General features: G+C 40.0%; 1 protein-coding gene across 4 annotated transcripts in view; it reads right to left on the reverse strand.

Annotated features, from left to right (window-relative positions):
- The window catches only part of POMT2 (protein O-mannosyltransferase 2), a 29,613-nt gene that overhangs the window by 6,246 nt on the left and 3,838 nt on the right, over window positions 1-19,529 (reverse strand). For 2 of the 4 annotated variants that reach the window (XR_009745152.1, XM_061463669.1), the window contains exons 2-15: window positions 19,280-19,364; window positions 18,354-18,458; window positions 17,099-17,207; window positions 16,091-16,199; window positions 14,313-14,472; window positions 11,890-11,996; window positions 10,810-10,892; window positions 9,715-9,824; window positions 7,647-7,713; window positions 6,721-6,793; window positions 5,011-5,089; window positions 4,042-4,193; window positions 2,287-2,378; window positions 1,114-1,190 (exon numbers count right to left, since the gene is read on the reverse strand). Coding sequence is in view for 3 of the 4 variants with exons in the window: in XM_061463669.1 (XP_061319653.1) it covers window positions 1,114-1,190; window positions 2,287-2,378; window positions 4,042-4,193; window positions 5,011-5,089; window positions 6,721-6,793; window positions 7,647-7,713; window positions 9,715-9,824; window positions 10,810-10,892; window positions 11,890-11,996; window positions 14,313-14,472; window positions 16,091-16,199; window positions 17,099-17,207; window positions 18,354-18,458; window positions 19,280-19,364 (1,408 nt within the window). In the remaining variant the exon portion in view is untranslated. The remainder of the gene's footprint in view (window positions 1-1,113; window positions 1,191-2,286; window positions 2,379-4,041; window positions 4,194-5,010; window positions 5,090-6,720; window positions 6,794-7,646; window positions 7,714-9,714; window positions 9,825-10,809; window positions 10,893-11,889; window positions 11,997-14,312; window positions 14,473-16,090; window positions 16,200-17,098; window positions 17,208-18,353; window positions 18,459-19,279; window positions 19,365-19,529) is intronic. The other 2 variants (XM_061463668.1, XM_061463670.1) reach the window with 2 other exon arrangements.

Genomic DNA, 19,529 nt, shown 5'->3' on the forward strand with positions numbered 1-19,529 from the left:
GAAATGCCTGGGTACACAAACATACATGAATACTCTTCCTGAGTAAAGGCTGTTTTCTGACTACAAAAACACATCACCTTCCAGAGATGGCCACAATGAGCACAGTGAATGTTTTAATATTACTGTGCAAGTGAAAATGTTCTTTGGGTACCATTAGAGGAAGCATTCTCTCATTTATCTTCTTCAGCTTTTCTGTCACTGAGGACACATGTTGCATAAGCAAGACCTTTGTTCATTAAGAGACTACTTCGATAGGTTTCCCTCCACTCTGAAAAAAAGGCCTCAGAAAGATTATCTCCATGGAAACTCATGCAGGTGCTTCCTTACCTGAGACAGCATTATCACAGGTTGCCATGGAAATGTTAAGCATTAATAATAATTTGCTTGACTACCTTCTTTCTCTTAGGAATCTGAAAAGAGCTTTACAAACAGTAGCAAATAAAACCTTAAACTCCTTTCTCAAAATAGTAATTTCTCATTTTTCAGATAAAGGATAGAAAGCTGGAAGCAGAAGGGCTGTGGCCAAGGGCACAAAGAACAATCATAGAGAAAGAGTGCAACAGCAGTCCACCTCAAAAATATTAAACCCAGCTTTTTTTTCTTTTTTTTTTTTTAATACTCAGGGATAAACAGGGAAGAGGAAAGCAGAAAAGACAGCACCTTGATGAACTTAAAAAAAAAATAAAATTCAATTTTCAACCCAAACATTTATTGTTCTCCTGTCTGTTTAGCTCATTTTTCTAACTGACCACAGGAATATCCTCCTGCCTCGCAAATATTAATTTAACTTTAAAACCTTCCAATAATGTAAGGAAAATTTCCAACTCTCCTTTACAGAACTGAATTTCAGCAGTGGAGGGATTACATAAATAGGCAGCAGCTAGATCATACTAACAGCACAGCCAGGCATCAAGCCCAAGGCTACCAAACTTTTGGAAGATTTAGCTGAAAGACCATCCCTTTTTCTAAGCATAAATACATGTAGGTTGCTGAGGCATGTAAATTCTGGCCTAGCCTGCAGCTGTCACCCAGATATCTCAGAAAATGCTATTTCTTTCTGATGAAAGATAAAAGAAGGAGAAAAGTAATAATCTAGAATTAATGATACCCTACCTGGATCATAACCATATGGGTTTCTAGCAGAATTTCTGCAAAAGAGGGCTTCAAAACATCCAGGCTGATATTGGGCACTTCAGAAAAAGAGATAAAAATAGATTAGAAGTCTGTATGGTTTACTTTTATTTGCCTGTTTCATAATAAACTGAACTCTCTCCTCCTGTGACAAATCTGCTTCTAGCACCTTTTTTAATTCCCTGCGCAATTCATTCATATTCTAAACACAGAGGCTTGCAGTCAAAAGTATCCCCCAGTGAATTTCATAACTGATGTACTCCTAGATTTCCTTTACTTTCAGGAGCAAGAGAAATAGATAAAAGTCCATGAAATTAACAGATTTGTATTTCTAGCTGAAATCAGAGACATATTGTTCGTAAGCTGCTGTTTATCTGTAAATGAGCCATGAGTATGGGAATGTAAAATGCATTCAAAAAGAAAATTCTACCAAGTCAACAGTCCAGGATTTCTCTCCTTTGGTTTGCATACAGTTGCTCTGAAAGGTTGAAGAACATTAGTTTTTTTAATAACTCAGCCCAAGTCATCTGCAATTCATGGGATGAAAATTGTACCAAATTATTCAGGCCAAATGAGGCTGTGACACATATTTAACTCCTGGATGAGGATACAAGGCCCATCTGTCGTTACTGGCAAATCTGGTTCTCTGTCACACTTCTATTCATTTCTTGATGGTACTGCAAAGTCATTATTTAGCATGCCTCCAGTAAGAGAGGGAAGGACAGAACAAGGTGGATCTCAGCTTTTAAGAAAAAAAAAATAATCAAAGTATGTATGATATTTGTATATTGATCACAATAATTCCCAATAAATTATGTTAATAATATGTTAATATTATGTTAATAACAGCCTCTACTGCAGTGCCCATAAAATTACGCACTTTTGTTACCCATGAAGACCTCAAAATCCTTTAAGAAGTTTTAACACTTCGACTACATTTAAAGCGTTATCACCAGCTTACAGTACAAACAGTCAAGTGGAGAAAAGCTATGCATCTCTGAACAAATGGCCCAAGTTCAGCAAGATCATGCCTGATTCAGGAAAGAAACACAAATACCAACAGTGAATGTCAGTTCTTGCCATCTGATAGCTCATCCCTTTCTTTAACAACAAGCCAAGACACACTCTCAAATGAAAAGGAAAAAAATGACTTACACTTAGGGTTAATATGATCTTCAAAGTTCCAGAGGGAATTGGGAGTCTCCTTCAAGTATGGTGTGCAGGTGACTTCCAATTGTTCCCAACCCCTGAGGAACAGCAAAAGAGTTAGCCACCATCCTACAAATGATCATTCCATACTTCCAGCTCATGTCTGATTTTCTCCCCATTTACCTTTATACTTTCCCACAACACCTACCATACCACTCAACCTCAGCAGCTGCACTCTTACATGCTCTAAGCACTATGTAGAAAACAAACCAGATTTGCAAGGCAGCCAGCATCAAAATGCTACCAAATATGTGAACCACATTTGTAACTAACTTTGGGCATAGAAACTAAACCCCAAACCTATGCCTATACATAACTAATGCAACTTTTGAAGATGATGCACATTGACAACTAGAAACTATATCAAGCCAATCCTTACAGTCTCTCCGGAAGAAAGAGACCATCATTAAGTCAATCCATGCCTACAGCAACTGCATTACAGAAACAAAAGAATGACTTTAGAGGATCCCACCAACTGCTCATTTAGTCTGTCACTCTATTTCTAGCACCTTACATAGAAAACTTTGGGAGAAAGTGCATCAAATTCCACAGTAATGTAATAGCTTAATAAGGAATTTTCTACCAATCACCACATAGCAGACTTAACTCCACTACTTAATTAATTCCATTCATTAATCACCATTTCATTCTCTGAACGACAGCTATTACTACCCTTTAAATTCCTAAAAAATATATAAAAATCCAGTATACTCTACCCATCCTTCTTTGCAGTTAACAAGTACTTTTCCCCCCTCAGCTTTTAATGTCACCAATATTTTGCGGCAATAACTTCCATTCACAGGGTAAGTTTGTGTTAGGGGAAAAAAATCCCCACTTTTTTGAATGCTGTTGACAGAAGAAGCCATTTATTTAAAAAAAAAATAAAAATCACATTATTTACGCATGACCCCAGTGTTACTGATAAAGCCTAAATGGCACTTGCAGTCCTGGCCAGGCAGTCACCACAGGTATCTGCCCATGCTCACTATGATTCAGCATCCACAGGATTCCTTAGAAGCCCTTTTTACCATAACACAGTGAAGGGAAACCTAAGCTAGCAGTAATAGAGGCTGCTCTGGAAACAGAAGCAACATGACAGCACAGCCTGCTGCTTTAGGACCTGTGTTACCATCCCACACAGTACGATTTTGCGGATACACCAGCTTGCTTGGCATTAGTCTGGATGTCTCTGCATATACTTCATTTTAATGATGAAAATATATAATTCAAGGACATACTAAATCCTGACCCCTGCTCATATCAGCTTGTTACCGCTGCCCCCGCTTCAGATGTTGCATGCAAAAATGGCAGAAACTCTTCCAACCACAAAATAAATGAATACCAATAAAAAGAAATTTGTAAGATTCTGGTATGGAACAGCATCAGTTGCCCCAGTTTCCAGCAATTTTTGTGAACCCCAAGGATAAAATGGGCCTTGAACACATCTGTTATCCCCTCCTGGATTTAAGGGATATTATTTTTCAGAGCTCTATACCTTCCACTGTAACAAACTGCATAACCCTAACTCAGATCTTCTCCTCTGGTTATATTTGTAGTACCTGCTAGTTACTTTTTTATTGTTTTAAAGACAAAAAAAAATTGAGGAAATATGGTTATTGCTTAGTTTAAAAGTGCTATTGAGCAAAGGAACATGTCAGCTTAAGGCCTTCTAGGGGTGGAGGGAGATTACAAGCCGTTTACCATTTCGGCAGAATCTTTCCAGAAGAGCCCAATATACATCCCGTGGCCACATGGGTTAGCCGGACTTGACTCCGTAGTACTCTGATCAGCTTCTCAGCCTTTCTGCCTACCACTTCAATCCGCCAAAAATCATTGGAGTCTCCTGTTCCGTTCTATCATGCAAAAATGCCATAGGAGAAACAAACAAAACAAAACAAACCCCATCAAAAAAAAAAACCCACAAAAACAAAACAAAACACCAAAAACACCAACTAAAAGACGTATGTGATTGAAACACTGCAAACAAGAACTGCTGAAATTCTTATGGTGGCAAAGCTAAACAAAGGAGTCCAGGCTACCCTCGCTCAGACTTCACAGAAGAGATTCCCCATCAGGAAGAGATGATTCTAGACATGAGCAACCACTCACAAATACATCTTTATCTTGCCAACCTTAAATATTTTTGCTTCCAATTCATCCTTGACTGTGGCTCAAAGTTACATTTTAAACAGGGCTAACTTGGCAGCTTCACAAAAGGGGTTCAGGCAACAACCTCTTGCAGTTAGAAATTCAACCCTCAAAGCAGATTTCATTTTTGTGATTCAAAATTCTGTCACCATTCTGTCAAAAAAAAGGCACTTGTCTATGTGACAAGGCCAAATACATAAAATAATACTTGTCAGAGCAACTTCAAGGTTGCTCAGCTTGGCATTTCAGGAGCTGAATACTGCCAAAGCTCAACTGGCAGTAAAAGCTTAAATTATTTTCTTGTCTGTGTTCACATTACATAGACCTTAAATATGAGAAGTTATTTCATACTAAATCAGTTTTTTCTCCAGTACAGTACACTATCATTAATGTACATGACATAATTACATTAATGTACATTATCACCTTAGCTAACAAACTAAAAGACAAAGAATAAAACCTCTTGGCCTGGTATGAACTTTCCCCAAAAGAAGCTTTTGTTTTATTTTGCCATTCACTTACTATTCCATAGGCAGTGACCTGAAAATGCTTCCTTGTCAGGGGAGCCTCATGCTGGTGACTGTGAAGATTTCTAGAAGTTCTGAAACAAAGTTAAAAGTCAAACCTTGTTTTGCTTTTACATCTCAGTCAATTTGTGACAAGAACTCTGGTTTGAGCCATTCAGAGAGCTGTTGGTGCTTTGACCACCAAATTCCAGCCTAGGGCAGGGCAGGATGCAGCCTTAACAGCAATGGGGTCCACAAAGTGAATCTGCTGCTTCCCACCACGCAACTCTGAACTTCTGCTACACTGGGCAGGGCTCGAAAAGGAAGACAGCATGAATAAATCCAACCCTCAAGCAATAATCCACTACCTTTGAGTGGAAAAGCCATTGCTAGGGTTTTTTGGGTTTTGTTTTGGGGGTGGGTTGTTTCTTTTGTTTGGGTTTTTGGTGTTGTTTTTTTTTTTTAAATGAAGAGTAAAAATGGGACTTCTTGCAAGAAGCAACGCCAGACCCTGACCTCTCTTGATTATGGATTTTACTTTTGAGGGGAAAGATTTTATGACTTGGGCACAGATCTACTGAGGGGGGAATCAATGGCCCCCATTAGCACCAGCTGTACATGGTGCAGACAAACAGCTTCCCATCCTAACCAGGACCGCTAAGTGAGGCAGCCAGAAAGACCTGGCCATACCCTGGTCCTAATAAAACCTAATAAAACCACTCAAACAGCGGACCCCCATCATCACGAGTGCAGCAGCATCCAGCCCGGCCTCATGGGCACAGACACCCTCTGCCCATGCTGGAGAAGGCTCACACACAAGGGGACGAGCGCTATCTGCCGGATCTTTTCCGCAGCACCACAATTCCACCTTCCAATCTGGAGGCGTCAACAGGAAGTAACCAGTATTGCCTAATCAAGATTTTATCATCTTCATTATCAATTACTTGATAGTATACTCCACAATTCAAGACTTTTTTCAAGACTTTTTTTTTTTTTTTAAACTCTTAAAATCACTTGGGAAATCTAAGCAATGATTTGTGAACACACGATACCAAATACAGTATTTCCAGGCTGACAAGTTTAGACCTCCCATTAAGAAATCAAAGCTGCAACAGCACAGGGCATTGTGGCTCAGTGACATTAGTCAGATTAAGATTAAATACCAAGTCACCAGGGTTACACTGCTTCCTCTCAGGAACTCCCTACTTGATGATCTTAAAGGTCTTTTCCAACCTAGTTGATTCTATGATTCTATACTACAGAGAGGGAAGACACCAGCTGACATTCTTGTTCCAAGTGTTTCACTGGATACTGCCTATACACATAGGACAGGATACTTGCAGTATGCTGACAAAAAACCCCACACTAGAAAACTTAGAGAGTGGAAACAAGCAAAACAATACGGTTTTTGAAATTGCTTCTTTGTAGAAGAGTTACCCTTAATATGGCACCTCACACAGCTGAACAAATCCCTTTTCTGCTCAGGAAGGTATTTTTAATGAAGTTGTGTGGTTCTGATGAAAGTTTTCCACTTGACAGACACCTTTCAAAGCACAAACCACAGAAGAAAAACTCCACAAACCAAACACTGGAAATGTGGAAATACAGACACCTCTGCCACACATCCTGCTTGTGCTGGCCTAACAATGTAGTCTCCAGCAGAAAAAGTCTCCCACCAATTCTGTTCAATCATGCAATATCCTTGAAACCCAGAAATCATCCTTACTCTTTATGTTCCAGACGAACAATATCTCCATGCCTCACAAACTCCACAGGGATCGAGGGGTCTGACAGATCTGCTGAAGGAAGGCAACCTTATCATATCAATGCACTGACAAACATATCAGGATCTTACAAAGTTTCTTAGGAATTCTCATGCCTCAGGCAGACAATACAAGGCAAACAAATCTGTGTCGACTCTGTAAGCCTGGTGTAAACCACTGCTCTAGTTTTAAAGAATGCTGCTCCAAAGAACATGGCCCCAGGCAGCACATACTGCCCGTAAAGAGGATGCCTGGTCAGGATAGCACATACAAAAAAATAAACTATATATATATACACACATATAGTCCATGAACTATAAAATTACTCTTGCAACACTGATTCTGATTATGTTTTATCTAAGTTATCTGCATTTTTTATTGTTTAGCCAGTTCTTGGTTTTATATGCACATGCTGCAGGTAAAGAAAGGAAACTCTGCTAAACATGCCTCAGCTATACTATGTAATATTCTAAAACAACAGATACGTGCAAACCATAGATCTTCATATTCATTAATATTATCTTGCCTCAAGCAAGCATTCATACAAATCAGTTAAACATAATGTATCAGAATTCTCTAAGACCCACAGCCACAATAACAGATTCCACAAAATATTAACCAAGTTCAGAATAATTTCCTCTGTTATCTGCAGCCTTACCTAGGTGAAAAGTTGTTAACACAACCTTTAGCTAAGAAAATCTTATTTACTTTGGCTGCACAAAATACAATAGATAAAACCAGCAACTGTCAAGATGGAACCGTATTTCCCTTGTTCTTTCTCCTCTGCCCCTCATATCCATGAAGGATACTTTGCACTGGAGGGAACTCTGAATATTTAAGTGAAAACTGAAGCAGCAGTTATAAAAGGCACTTTACTGGCATTTGTTACCTGTGTCTGAATCATGTTTCTTTATAATCCAGAGGTTATTCAAATCTTTATGTAAGTAGGCAGTGACCTGAAACCACATGATGTATTATTTTACCAAACAAGAAAAAAGGTGGTGATGGCAAACACACACTCACCAGCAAACTGAAGTCCCAAATAAATGCACCAATAACATAGAAAGCCTGGTGTTACTTTTATGACAGTGCCCCCTAGAAAGGCCAATCCTTAACCCAGATCATACCTTTTACTCAGTGTATAGCCCCTTATGCTTAATGGTGGTTCACATGCATCACAGGTACCAGCCTCCAACCATTTAGCTTGACCTCCTCTCACACTACTTCAGAGGCTCCTTCTACAACACAATATCCAAACCTGAACTTTCTGAATAGTCACTGACCAATACCAGAACGAGAAAACTGAAACAGCACTGGCTTTGCAGACAGCTGTCACTGGTAGAGATGTAAGACAACAGGCTGCCTGTGACAACTTCTGCCAAAAGGTACAGGCAAGGCAAGAAGGAATTTGGGACCAGCTGTTAAAGCCACACATACTACCCAGCTTATCCTTACTGACCTACTCAGCCTCACACAGAGTAACTGCTCTTACTGCTACCATGGGCAGTGGAAACCATCTGGCCCCAGGATGCTCCTCCCAAGGGCAGCCTTCCTGAGAAGCAAGGGGAACTGTGCTCACCTTGCTCACTCTCCTTTTCCAGCAGCAACAAGGCCTGTTCTGTGAGACCCTAGCCTAGGCTCAGATCTGTGTCCCCCACTGAGGTGGAAGCAGATGGCCCAGTGAGACACAGAACATACACAAGTGTCTGAGGGTGGGGAAAAAGGGAGAACTAGAGGTGGAACCTCATACCTTGAGGTTTTATCATCAGGAAAGGAGACAAAGGAGAAAGCAGTTTTATTACAGTCTCCATATTTTACTCCCTAAATCTCCTCTAAGTTATGAGCTCACTTCCCTTCTCCACAGCCCCCAGACTCTCATAGTTCCCTTCTGTTGTCCTGCCTCCATGGCACAGGGGGGGAAAATCTCCACCCTTTCTCACTTACCCTGCAGGAAACTCCCATCAGCATTCTCTTCAAATACCCCCTTCCCTGCTTTTAGTATCATAAAGCATGCTCTGCACTTGAATTCTGTCTATCTTTGAGCTAGTTTTGGTATGACATCTCCATCTATGGTAATAAATGTCAATGTCACATGAGAGTATTAGAACTTTTGTTTGGGAAGGACAGCAGGAAAAGAATATTGAGACAAAGTTTTAATTTCTGGAAACTTCTTTCTCATCACAGTGACTGAAAGGAGTTAAACACTTGCTTTCCTCTAGCAACTTTCTTTCAAGGAGCTCAGAACAATTTTTAGACACTAACATGCAAACTGCAAAATATATCTTGGGAAAGCTGCAGAAACTACAAAGATTTGTGAAGCTTGATGGTGATAGACAAAAATAAGAAATTAATATAAAATTTGTACTACTTAATTAGCAATAGTTATATGATTTCTGATTTTTACTTTGATTTACTGCTTAATCATTTAATCAGAAGCTCTAATTTAATGAGTAAAGCCTTACAGATTCTTTGTCAATGGATGAAGAAAGCACAGCACAAAAGGACAGTAATTCACGTAAGGTCACAGAGGCCAGTGGCAGGAGTGAAACAACATACAGCAGTCCTGTTGCTTTTACAACACAGCATTGAAACCTACGATAAATTAATTCTGTTTTAAACATAAGTTTTACAGCCTTCTTTGAGGTAGCAACAGCACTTTCAGTATGGAGAATTATTTTTAAGTCCTCTCGCCTCAACCTATGGATCTTGCTACAACAACAAAGCCTTGTTACTTTAAGTCACCTCTGCAGTGCAATGTGGTAGGCTCTCTTCTAGCATCCTTTTTACTTAGACTTCCAAGCCAAGTGCACAGCTGTGACACTGAGAGGGTAACAGATGCTGAGTAAATACATAGGTCCTGTCACAACAACCCTGAACAACATGGGCAGTGGAAGGGAGCTACAACCATTGACTACAGTGACTGCAGTCAAGAGGCAATGCTACCACAGCACACTAACCTGCTGCTGGCGGGCCCCAATACCCTCTGGGTAGAGGTGCCAGTGGGAGTGAAGGTATCCCCCTGCCATTCGGAGGTTCTTCAACGTGACCACAGATCCATATGCCAAGTCTACAAGGGAAGGAAGAAAGAAGGCATGGCACCTCTCCTACAAATATCTTCCCCAGCTAGTCTGCAGTGCTCCAACTAGGCATGCATTCTCCTGTTTTGTTTTGATGAAAGCCTGTTTCCTGTTTGACACTTACTCCACACAGATCATTGCAAGCTTATCTTCCATTCTCAACCACAATTCAGTAAAACCGTTACATAACACTTGGCTGAAACACTTAAAATTCTCCCACCTAGTTTTAATAAACAAGCTCTACTTCTTTTGCATGCAACACAAGAGGAAAGGGAGGCAAGCTCAGCTATCAGATAGCAGAGCTGATACCCTAGCTTAAAACACCTTCCTACATAGCCTCCCAGCACAAGCGAGAGAATAGTGCTGGAGAATGCTCTCCCACTAGCAGCTCTGGAGCAGCGAACAGTCAGAGAAAAACTGAAGTAATGAGAAAGCTAAACCATATTAAAGTTTGTTCAATAGTCCCTAGCCAACCTGAGGATCAGACAACCACAGAGCCATCCTTCCCCTAAATTCATATGCCTGCTGAATACAGCACTGCTGAACCAGGAGCACGCTGTGTCATTAAGGAGTTGAGAGTTTTCATCTTTTCATTAACGCATATTTTGGAAAAAAATCCCACATCTGACCACCTACAAACCTAAGATGAACAGGACAGATCTTTTTGTTGTCTCAAGCAACATAAAAGCCAAAAACTAACAAGACGCATGCACACAAAATTCAAATCCTTTAAAATGGCATCTTTCCCTCTAGAAGGAATATGATGAAACAGGTAGTGACCACGTACTAAACACGGTGTTCTTTTCAGCCTTTTTCTTTTCTGTTTATAAGTAAAACTGCATGGAAGAGCAGCATGGATCTGACCAGGAAGGCATAATCTGCACTGTCCTGCACTGAGTCACAGGAGATGATGGTTTTATTTAATCCCCCCCCTACATTGACAACATTCAGTGGTTTCTTCTTTTGGATACTCACGCTCTGGAACGGAGATATTATGAAGATTGTTCCCAATCAGCTGGGACTGAAACGCTGAACTGAAGAAACCATCCCCAGGACCACTGCAAAAGAGAGCAAAGAATGTTAACAATTCAGTCTGAAAACAGGCATACAAAGTTCTGTCATGTGTGAACAAATTGTTTTTACAGAAGGAAAACAATAAAACCAGATATGGCATCAGGAGAAGAATGACTGCATCTCCCTTAGATGCACACATCTCAAATACTGTGAATCACAGCAGATACAGTCTTGCAGGAAATTGCCCAGAACTGCAAAGACTTGAGGTCACAAAAATGTACACACTGACCCTGCACAAAGCACCATCAATTATCTCTGGAGGTGTTCTTATGACAAGTAAACTGACCCACTAGCAGCTTAGATGTAACAAAGCCTCTCTTTGTGGCTCCTTAAGTGTCATTTCTGCTAAAAAGTTAGTGGTAGACCAGTTGACTTAGACTGAAAAAAAGAGGTTTATTTTTATAATCCTTTTTTATGGTTAAACACTTATTCACCTCATCTCTTAATGCTGGCATATGGAAAAATATTGGCAATTTTACTAGCTGTTGTGCTCTTCCCACATAAAAAGAATCCCCTGGTTGCAAGCATTCAGAGAAGAGTTCTCCCTTCCTCCCTTTGGGCACATTCAGACTTACTTTTTTAACCACAACCAAAGGATTTTTCAGGAATGCAGCGACTTTTTTTTTTTTTTAATTACAAAACAGAAAAAAAAAAGAAATTAAAAAAAAAAAAAAAAGAGAGAATGGAATGGAATTGAGACATTTTCAGGTCCAAGAAAGAGAGGAGGAAAAGAAGGAGACAGAGAGTTTGGTTAGAATTCTTGCTTGGTGTTTCAGAAAGTCTCAAGCTCAAATTCAGTTTCACTGCCAGCTTGGCCAGAGCCTTTCTGTAAGAACAATGCAAGAGTTTGGGTAGGGAATTAAACAGACACAGCTTGTGGCTGTGATTCTGACACTAAAAGCAGAGAACTCCATAATGAATAGCCTTTAATTCGAAGCAAAGACAAGTGATTCTTCTTCTGGAGAAAACATTGTGAAATACCTTTTATTTAACACTGTAAAATGAACAGCAAACATAGCCGCGTAGAGGACAAGCGGGAGCAGGATGAGGCAGAGTACACGAGCCAGTAAATGCTTCCCAAACGTGACCTGTAACAAACACAACCTGGATCAAACAGTGAAGCTGCAGAAACAACTCCACTCCTTATTTCACAGTACTCTAATAGTGGTCCTATAGTCTGCCATGCAAGCAAGCTCAGCAGGTTGCAGAATTACCTCAAAAAGGCCTAGAAAGAGGTAAAAGCTTAGGCAGACTTTGCTACACATCTTCAGAAGCTGAAGGTGTGGTGCCTTGAAATTTCAGGGTCTTGGGAAGAAGACAAAAAAAGGCAATAGCAGCTTTTAACTTTCCAAAGTGCTGACCATTCGTAACTTTGGCAAAGGAGGTTGAGCAGCTCCCATATCTCCCATTGGCAATATTTTGAAAACAAGGACCTTAATTTATCACTGGCACACACCTTCACACTGTTGTTGCTCAGTCAGAAGTCAGCAGCAAAACCTGTGTTTCACCTGCCTCAACATGAAAGCAGAGTATTTTATTTAAATCACCTAGAAAGGTGGTTTGTACACAAATGCCCAAGAAACATGTGGGAGAAGAAAACAGTTAAATACTAAAAATTTTTGCTACATGTCCATATGCAACTTCAAAGCAGATGAAGGCAAATGTATTTGCTATCCTCAATATTTTTTTACATGTTACCTATCATCCTATCATTAAGCTAATCATTTGCCACCCCTCAATACTAGATCCAAAAATTTCAGGAGTAATGGGAAAAAAGCTAAACACATTACAAAACTAAGAACTCACTGAAGTCAACAAAATAAACAGCTTCTCAGCTCAAGTACTTCAGCAGAACTTAATAACCACTGAGCATTTGGCAAAATAATGACTGATGGTACTTAACCAAATTTATGCAGAGGAGAGGCACATGAACTAATCTCCAGTTCCCTGGTCAAAACAACCACAATATGTTTCAATCTTTGTGAAAAGTTTTTCTCTAACTACAGACTTCAATGCAAAATCAAAAAAGAGAATGCAACTGAAAGCATAGAGCAAAACAGAACAGTGGACCAAGATAAGCTGAGCATTCTAGAAACCAAATTAGTCCCCAAAACATTGCACGTAAATAATCATGAGTAGTTTTCTAACAAATGCAGAGATAAGTTATTCAGGCTTTCAGAGGTTTAATCGTCACTTTTTTTCCCCTCTCTTCCTCTCCTCAAGCACCAAGGTTGCCAAAGAGTTATTCAGAGAGCATCTACCTTCTGGAGTAAATTTCTTTACATATTCTAACACTCAGGGGCTTGCTGCCTTTCCTGCCAGCAGCACAGATGAAATCACTGTGCAGCTGTCTGCTCGCAGAAAGCTTAGACATGATGGATTTGTTCAATTTCAAATGCAATTAACTGACTTTGCTCAAGAAGTGCTTCTCCAGAGCTGGAACACTGCATCTTTGCAGCCCATATTGATTCACATTAATCAGAGAAAACAAATCACACAGTGGCAATAGAAGCCCCCAGTACCCCCACTGTTTATGAGACAAACAGGAAAAAAAACATAAGTGAAAGAAACAGAATTTAAGCTTCAGAAAAGGCTGAGACAAGAGGAGAACTGAACATCTTTTAAAATATGTGCTTGGAGAATTTATTTTCCTGCTGGTTGCAAGACAACAAATGGAACATAAAGGTATTTCTCCAAACAGCAGATTTCACAGTCCCAAAATACAAAATGCAATATTAGAACAAGGCACTCAAACACACTAGCAAACTTACAGCTTGTAAGAACTACATGTGTGTGAAATCAAGCAGGCTATAGCTGCTTTCATCCTCAGAACTGGCTATGGAGAATGCAAGTTACAGAGCATTCCTATGACTGATGACAGACTATAGCACACTACTGCTATACGGCCCATGCCCCATATTCTCATGAGGCAGAGCCAGAGCTTGCACTGCTTATGCAAACTCAGTGCTGCATGACATGGCTGTCTGCCAGGTAGCATGTGCTCCTCAGAAGGTCAGGTAACAGTGCTGGACAACATCTTGCTTTGGGCCATTGTACAGCCATTCCCAATGACCATTTTTAGCCTAGACTGAAATAAAATTCATCCAACTGGAAAGGAAATAGTTTATCTGGGGAAAAAAATGACTTTTTTGCTGTGCTCTTATGACATTATACCCTGCTAAAGCATGTTCGGGTTGTGGTTTTTCTTGGTTTGTTTTTTTTTCAAATGTATGGCAATAGTTTTTCCATTATAACCTTCATCTTTAATTAGCATCGCCCACCTCAGATAGCCCTGTTTGTACAGACGGAGTACTGCTAGTTACAGGGCTGTCAAAGACTAGGGGAATCATAAAGCAAACAAAACAAAGAAACCCTTAACATAAAGAAAAGGTTTTGACACTCACCAGTGACAGGCTGAGGTTCCCCAGCAAGTCCCATAGGTCATGCATTGTGTTCAGGCCAACCAAGAGGACTACGAAAAGGCCCACAAACTTTACCCCCATTGCTCCAGCAAGGTTCATGCCAGTGAGACTCATCCAGAACCACCAGGAGGCAGAAAATGGCCTGCAGAACAGATAGAACACTCAGTGAGTAACTGATGACTACACGTACCAGCATCTGCAATCAGGAAAATAAACAGCAAATCAGTTACCCTGCAAAATTACATTCCATCTTCTCAGGAGCCCATGAGGAAAAGACAGACAAGTTTCTCATTCATTTTAGAATGATGCAAGGACACCGGCTTCAGATACAGGCTTGTGAAGGCAGCCCTAAACCTTCCTTTTAAGGAAGAAAGCACAGACACCAGGTATAAGCTAAAATACTAGTGTGAAGAAAGACTGACATGTGGAAGGTCTGAAAACAGAAACAGGACTTCTGCTCCATAAAATGTAAACTTAATTCTCTCAGAAAGCTAAGGACATGGGGGACAACAGGAGAAAAAGAGTAACTACTTTCCCTAAAGCAGAAAGGCCATAGTGGAAAACATCTACCCAAAGCAAAAAGCAAACAAATTAAAAATTAAACTAAAATTGAACCACAGAGAAAAGATGAAAAAATATTACAGTAAAATTTAAAACCCTCTTCCTACTGACTCCTGATGCCTTGATGTTTGTACTGCAACTAGCCAAAATCCCCATGACCTGCTAAGCAACACAATAGCTACAGCTGGCTTAACTTGCATAAAATCAACTAGTTTGAAAACAGGATTAGCTCTCAAAATATGAGAAATAAGTTCAGGTTAAGGCACACAGAACTGATCAAACATTGCCCTACAACTCAGAGCTTGCACTTCCTTGGGTATGTGTTATAGATGAGGATGGCCTTGGACGGCCCTACATGACACTGCAGGCTGTATTTCAGCCATGTGTTCCACAGTCACACCAAGATTGATGTGATCAGTTCTTGAGCATTTCATGAAACAAAAATTGCTCATACATAACACAATATGCTAAGCTTTTATGTCTTTGAATTCTGAATGCATTATGGGGAAATTACTCTGTGCAGCCCAGCCACAAAGAAGCCATTTGACATACCCTATAAATCACCATTCCCCTCCGGACTGGTCTGTAGCAAGTACCCTCAGCAATTTTGACTACTTTGTTCAGAAATGTTCTGGCTATACTTTCCTCAAGTTTTTGGTACCAATTCTTCTAAACCAAATAAATTATACTACTTGCCTCAGCTAACAAGATTTTCTAAGTGCTTATAAGATTACAGTCACAGACAAGCTGTGTTTCTCTAGCCTGGAGACAAAGCAACTGGTTCAAGACAACAAATTCATATTTTCTGTCATTAAGGACCAAAGCCTTGAACACGTTACATCCATCTTTCATTCCTTCTTCTCTGACCTACAAAACTCTACACTAGCCTTCTTTCCAGTCAAGCCTTAAAAAGCTTTAACATTCATCTTCAAGATTCACAGCTCTATAAATTTCCTTTCACACTAAAATAATCTATGTATCTCTCTTAGTTTACCCCAGCCATGATACTTTCTCCCTAGTTTCACAAATCCTCATGCTAAAATTCTTCTCCCCAACCATAAGCCATTTTCAACTCCAAATTTCCTGAAGTGATCACCTATCAGCAATTCACCCAGACTACCAAGTGGCAAACATGTCCTAATACGTCATCTGTGACAAAGCTGAGTACCCGTAATTTAACAAAATTATCTTTATCTTACCTATCCGCACAGCTGTTACATTTCACCATACTCAGAACAGCTCCCATAAGGAAGAACATTAGAATGGGATCCAGCAGAATATACTGAGACAAAGTAATACAGCCTGTATCTGCAAAGAGATACACAACGTCAGAAAGGCTTGTAGTTCCAAAGTGAATCCAGGATTGCAGAAAGCCAGTTTCCTCAGCGTAGTGAGGACAAGGGGAATAAAGGAAATTTTAGAAACAGCAGCAGATCAGAATATTTCAACTTCTACTTGAGTAACAAATACAAAAAAAAACCCAAACAACAACAACAAAACATAAAACACCAACAAAACAAACAGAAAATTCACAAAAACACACGGTAGAACAGTATCTATGAAACACCATTTGGGAAGTGCTGCTAACTTCCACATTCAGTTGGAAAGTGTTACAGATAGCAATGCTCTACCTACTAAGGCACCAGCAAGGTGCCAGCAGATGCTAAAGGAACAGTCATTTTTCAGATGTTACCTATTAAAAAAAAAAATAATGACTTGAGCATTTTAAGTCTCCATGCCTCAGTATCCATGTGTCCTCACAAAACCCAGTCTGGGTTTCTCCACCTGTAATGTTAATTTCTCCACCTGGCTCAATTCAACAAGGAACTTTATTCATTTCTTACTGTGAACTCTTCCCCAGTAATGTTGTTAAATACCTCTATAATTCATATGCGAGACATCAGTATTTCACTTCTGGGCAAAATCATTCCTGTCTGTCTTACAAAAATTCATAGCATTGAGGCAAAATGTAATCTAATGCTGTGGTCATTCAGATAACAGAAGTACCTATGAACTAAAAAAGGTTGTAAAATTCTCAAGGGGACCATCAATTAAAAAGCTTCATATACATACAGCAGAATCACTCTGCTTTTGGCAACCTCTTTCGTTAACCCTAATATCCACTGGCTAGGTAACACACGATAATGCAGAAATTAGATTTTCTTAACAATTAACCTGCTTAATTTTGCTGTAGCAGGAATACCTACCAAAAATAAGGATGAAAGCTGTGAGTAAGGCTGCTGGCAGTGACTTTGACAGTTCCAGCACTGTGAGGTAGACCAATGGAACCAGGCAGGAGCCAAGAAAAGCACAGAACTGCAGGAAAAGATAATGAAAGAAGTTATAATCCTCCCCAGGGTGATTACTACTCCCGTTTCTCTTCCTTCATCTTCCACTCATACCAACAACAGGAGATGCTGCAGTAGCTGAACTGACTCACTTGAGAACATCAGATAAAAGCCAAATGAACAAAGATACTGCTCAGATTAGGACAGCTGCTTAGCCTGTTCTGCAGAGCTGTCAGTAGCAACTCTCTTACTAGAATGCATCACATAGTTATAAAAAGATATGTCAAGTAGGTGCACTACACATCCCCCATACTTAATCTAACAAGATACCAGAATATGAAATCTAAGAACAAAATACACCCGTAACTTACATCTTTAGCAGACCAGTATCACCTCCCCTACACAAATGAGACCAAGGATAGTCAGAAGAGGAAGAACAGAAATCAAAACAAAAGAGAGCAGCATCACAGTAAAATCTGTTCTCTTTAATGTCTGGTTCCAGCACTTCTCCCACCTTTGGTTCAAGGAAATCTAGAACCATAAATTGCTGGAGACCCAGTAACTACACCAAGAAAATACGCTTTTCCAGGTTTTTTTCTTCTTTCTAGGCACTAGCAATTGGCCACTGTTTCTTCTATTGGCTTGTGCTATCCACTGCCAGTTTTACAGCTCTTGGTCTTCCTAGATAGCAGTACAGTCAGGATTTCAGATAGAATACCACTCTGAATTTCCCCCCCTGCTCCATAAGCTTACTAGCTCAGTGTCACTGGTGATGGCAACTGCAGATGGCAGTGGATGATCCTGGCTTTTTGACATCCTTGGCTTCCCTCAGAAGAGCAGCCAGGCACAACAGAGTGAACAGAAGCCCAAGTTCAGCAATGTTCCCTTTGCAGAACAGGCAAGATATCTGTCACACTCAGGAGTGGTCCCACTAATTAGAAAAGAGTTAGCCTCAATAATCACCTTACTTTCTTACCTGTCTAGCCTCTCATAGCCAGACATTAAGAGTTATTCACAATACAACCACTACCACTTTTCCAAAGAGCTTAAAGACAAGGCACAAGGCTAAAAAGACCTCTGTTCTGATCCAGGAGAGCTCTTCTTATGACATAAAACTCTGTACTGAAAAGCACAGGAGAGCTGAACAGCTTGACACCAGCCTGTAGAGCCTTACCCCTCTCATTCCCACGTAGTTGTGCTGCTCATATCTGTCCCCTGGCTTTTGGAAAGGAAATGTACCATCATATCCACTAAGGTAGCCAGCGAGTCCAATCAGCATCTGAAGAGGAAAGGTCAAAAAAACTGGTCAGGGAAATGTCACTGGAGGAAGGAATATCCAAGCCAGCAGCAGGCAAGATTTTTATAGAAGCCAAGTTCCACCCAGAGAATAAGAGAGGATAAGAAGATACTTAATTCAGACGCGTAATTCAAACAAGAGTCTATGTACAGAATTCATACACATACATATTGACCTTTGTCTAAAGGCAAGATCAGAAGGGCTCAAGACTTTGGCTGCTGACTATAAGGAATGAAGCTCAAGAGAAATACCAGGTGGAGGATTTAGCAAAGACAATTCTGTCTCTGTAGATTCTCTCATAGCTCCCTATTCCTATAGTTTAAGGAGGCTCAGCCTGACAGGAAGATAACCTTTACAAGGCAGGAGACACCTTCATCAATACTGCACATTGTTGCTAGAACAAGTTCTTTGACTACAGAATTGCAAGGCAAGGCTTTCAGGGTTCTTTCAGGTCCTTTCCTTTTCAGGGTAAGAATCTCACTTGTACATAAGCTATGGGGAACTGTTTGGTTCCTTTGAACTGCAGGCTTCTATGACACATCCCCTCCAAACCATGAAATTATTTTATTTCAAGCCTTTCAAATACTGAACACGCAACACTGTTCTGTTTTCCCATATTCAGAGTATTTTCATTAAAAAGATAATAGGCAAGTTGAGGTTCTGGCTACAGAATGCAGATTACCATGACACCAACAACAGTTAGGAGTGCTACTGGTGTTCATTATACCCTTCAACAAGAAGGGGAATACTTTTGTTAGCGTATTCCTGTAGATTCTAAGACATGTAACAGAAGAGCAGTTTACCTTCCCTAAAGGGGGATGGACATCAAAGAAGAAGGTCCGATTAATGTAGTAACTTCCCATCTTCCCAAAATGAGTTTCATCCCAACTAAAAACAAACAAATGAAAAAAGCTGCTATAATGATGAAGACAGTAAAAAACCCAAGAAGCATCTTACTTATGCTTTTCATCATTCAGGATATGTGCCGTACACTGGAAATGAGACAGTGCACTAAATTCACTGGGAAATCATGAGTAGTACTTCAGATATTTA

This window comes from Pezoporus flaviventris, unplaced genomic scaffold (genome assembly GCF_033815535.1).
Source record: "Pezoporus flaviventris isolate CSIRO_AGI_PZ_B2104156 unplaced genomic scaffold, CSIRO_AGI_Pfla_v1 ptg000036l, whole genome shotgun sequence".
NCBI lineage: Eukaryota > Metazoa > Chordata > Aves > Psittaciformes > Psittacidae > Pezoporus > Pezoporus flaviventris.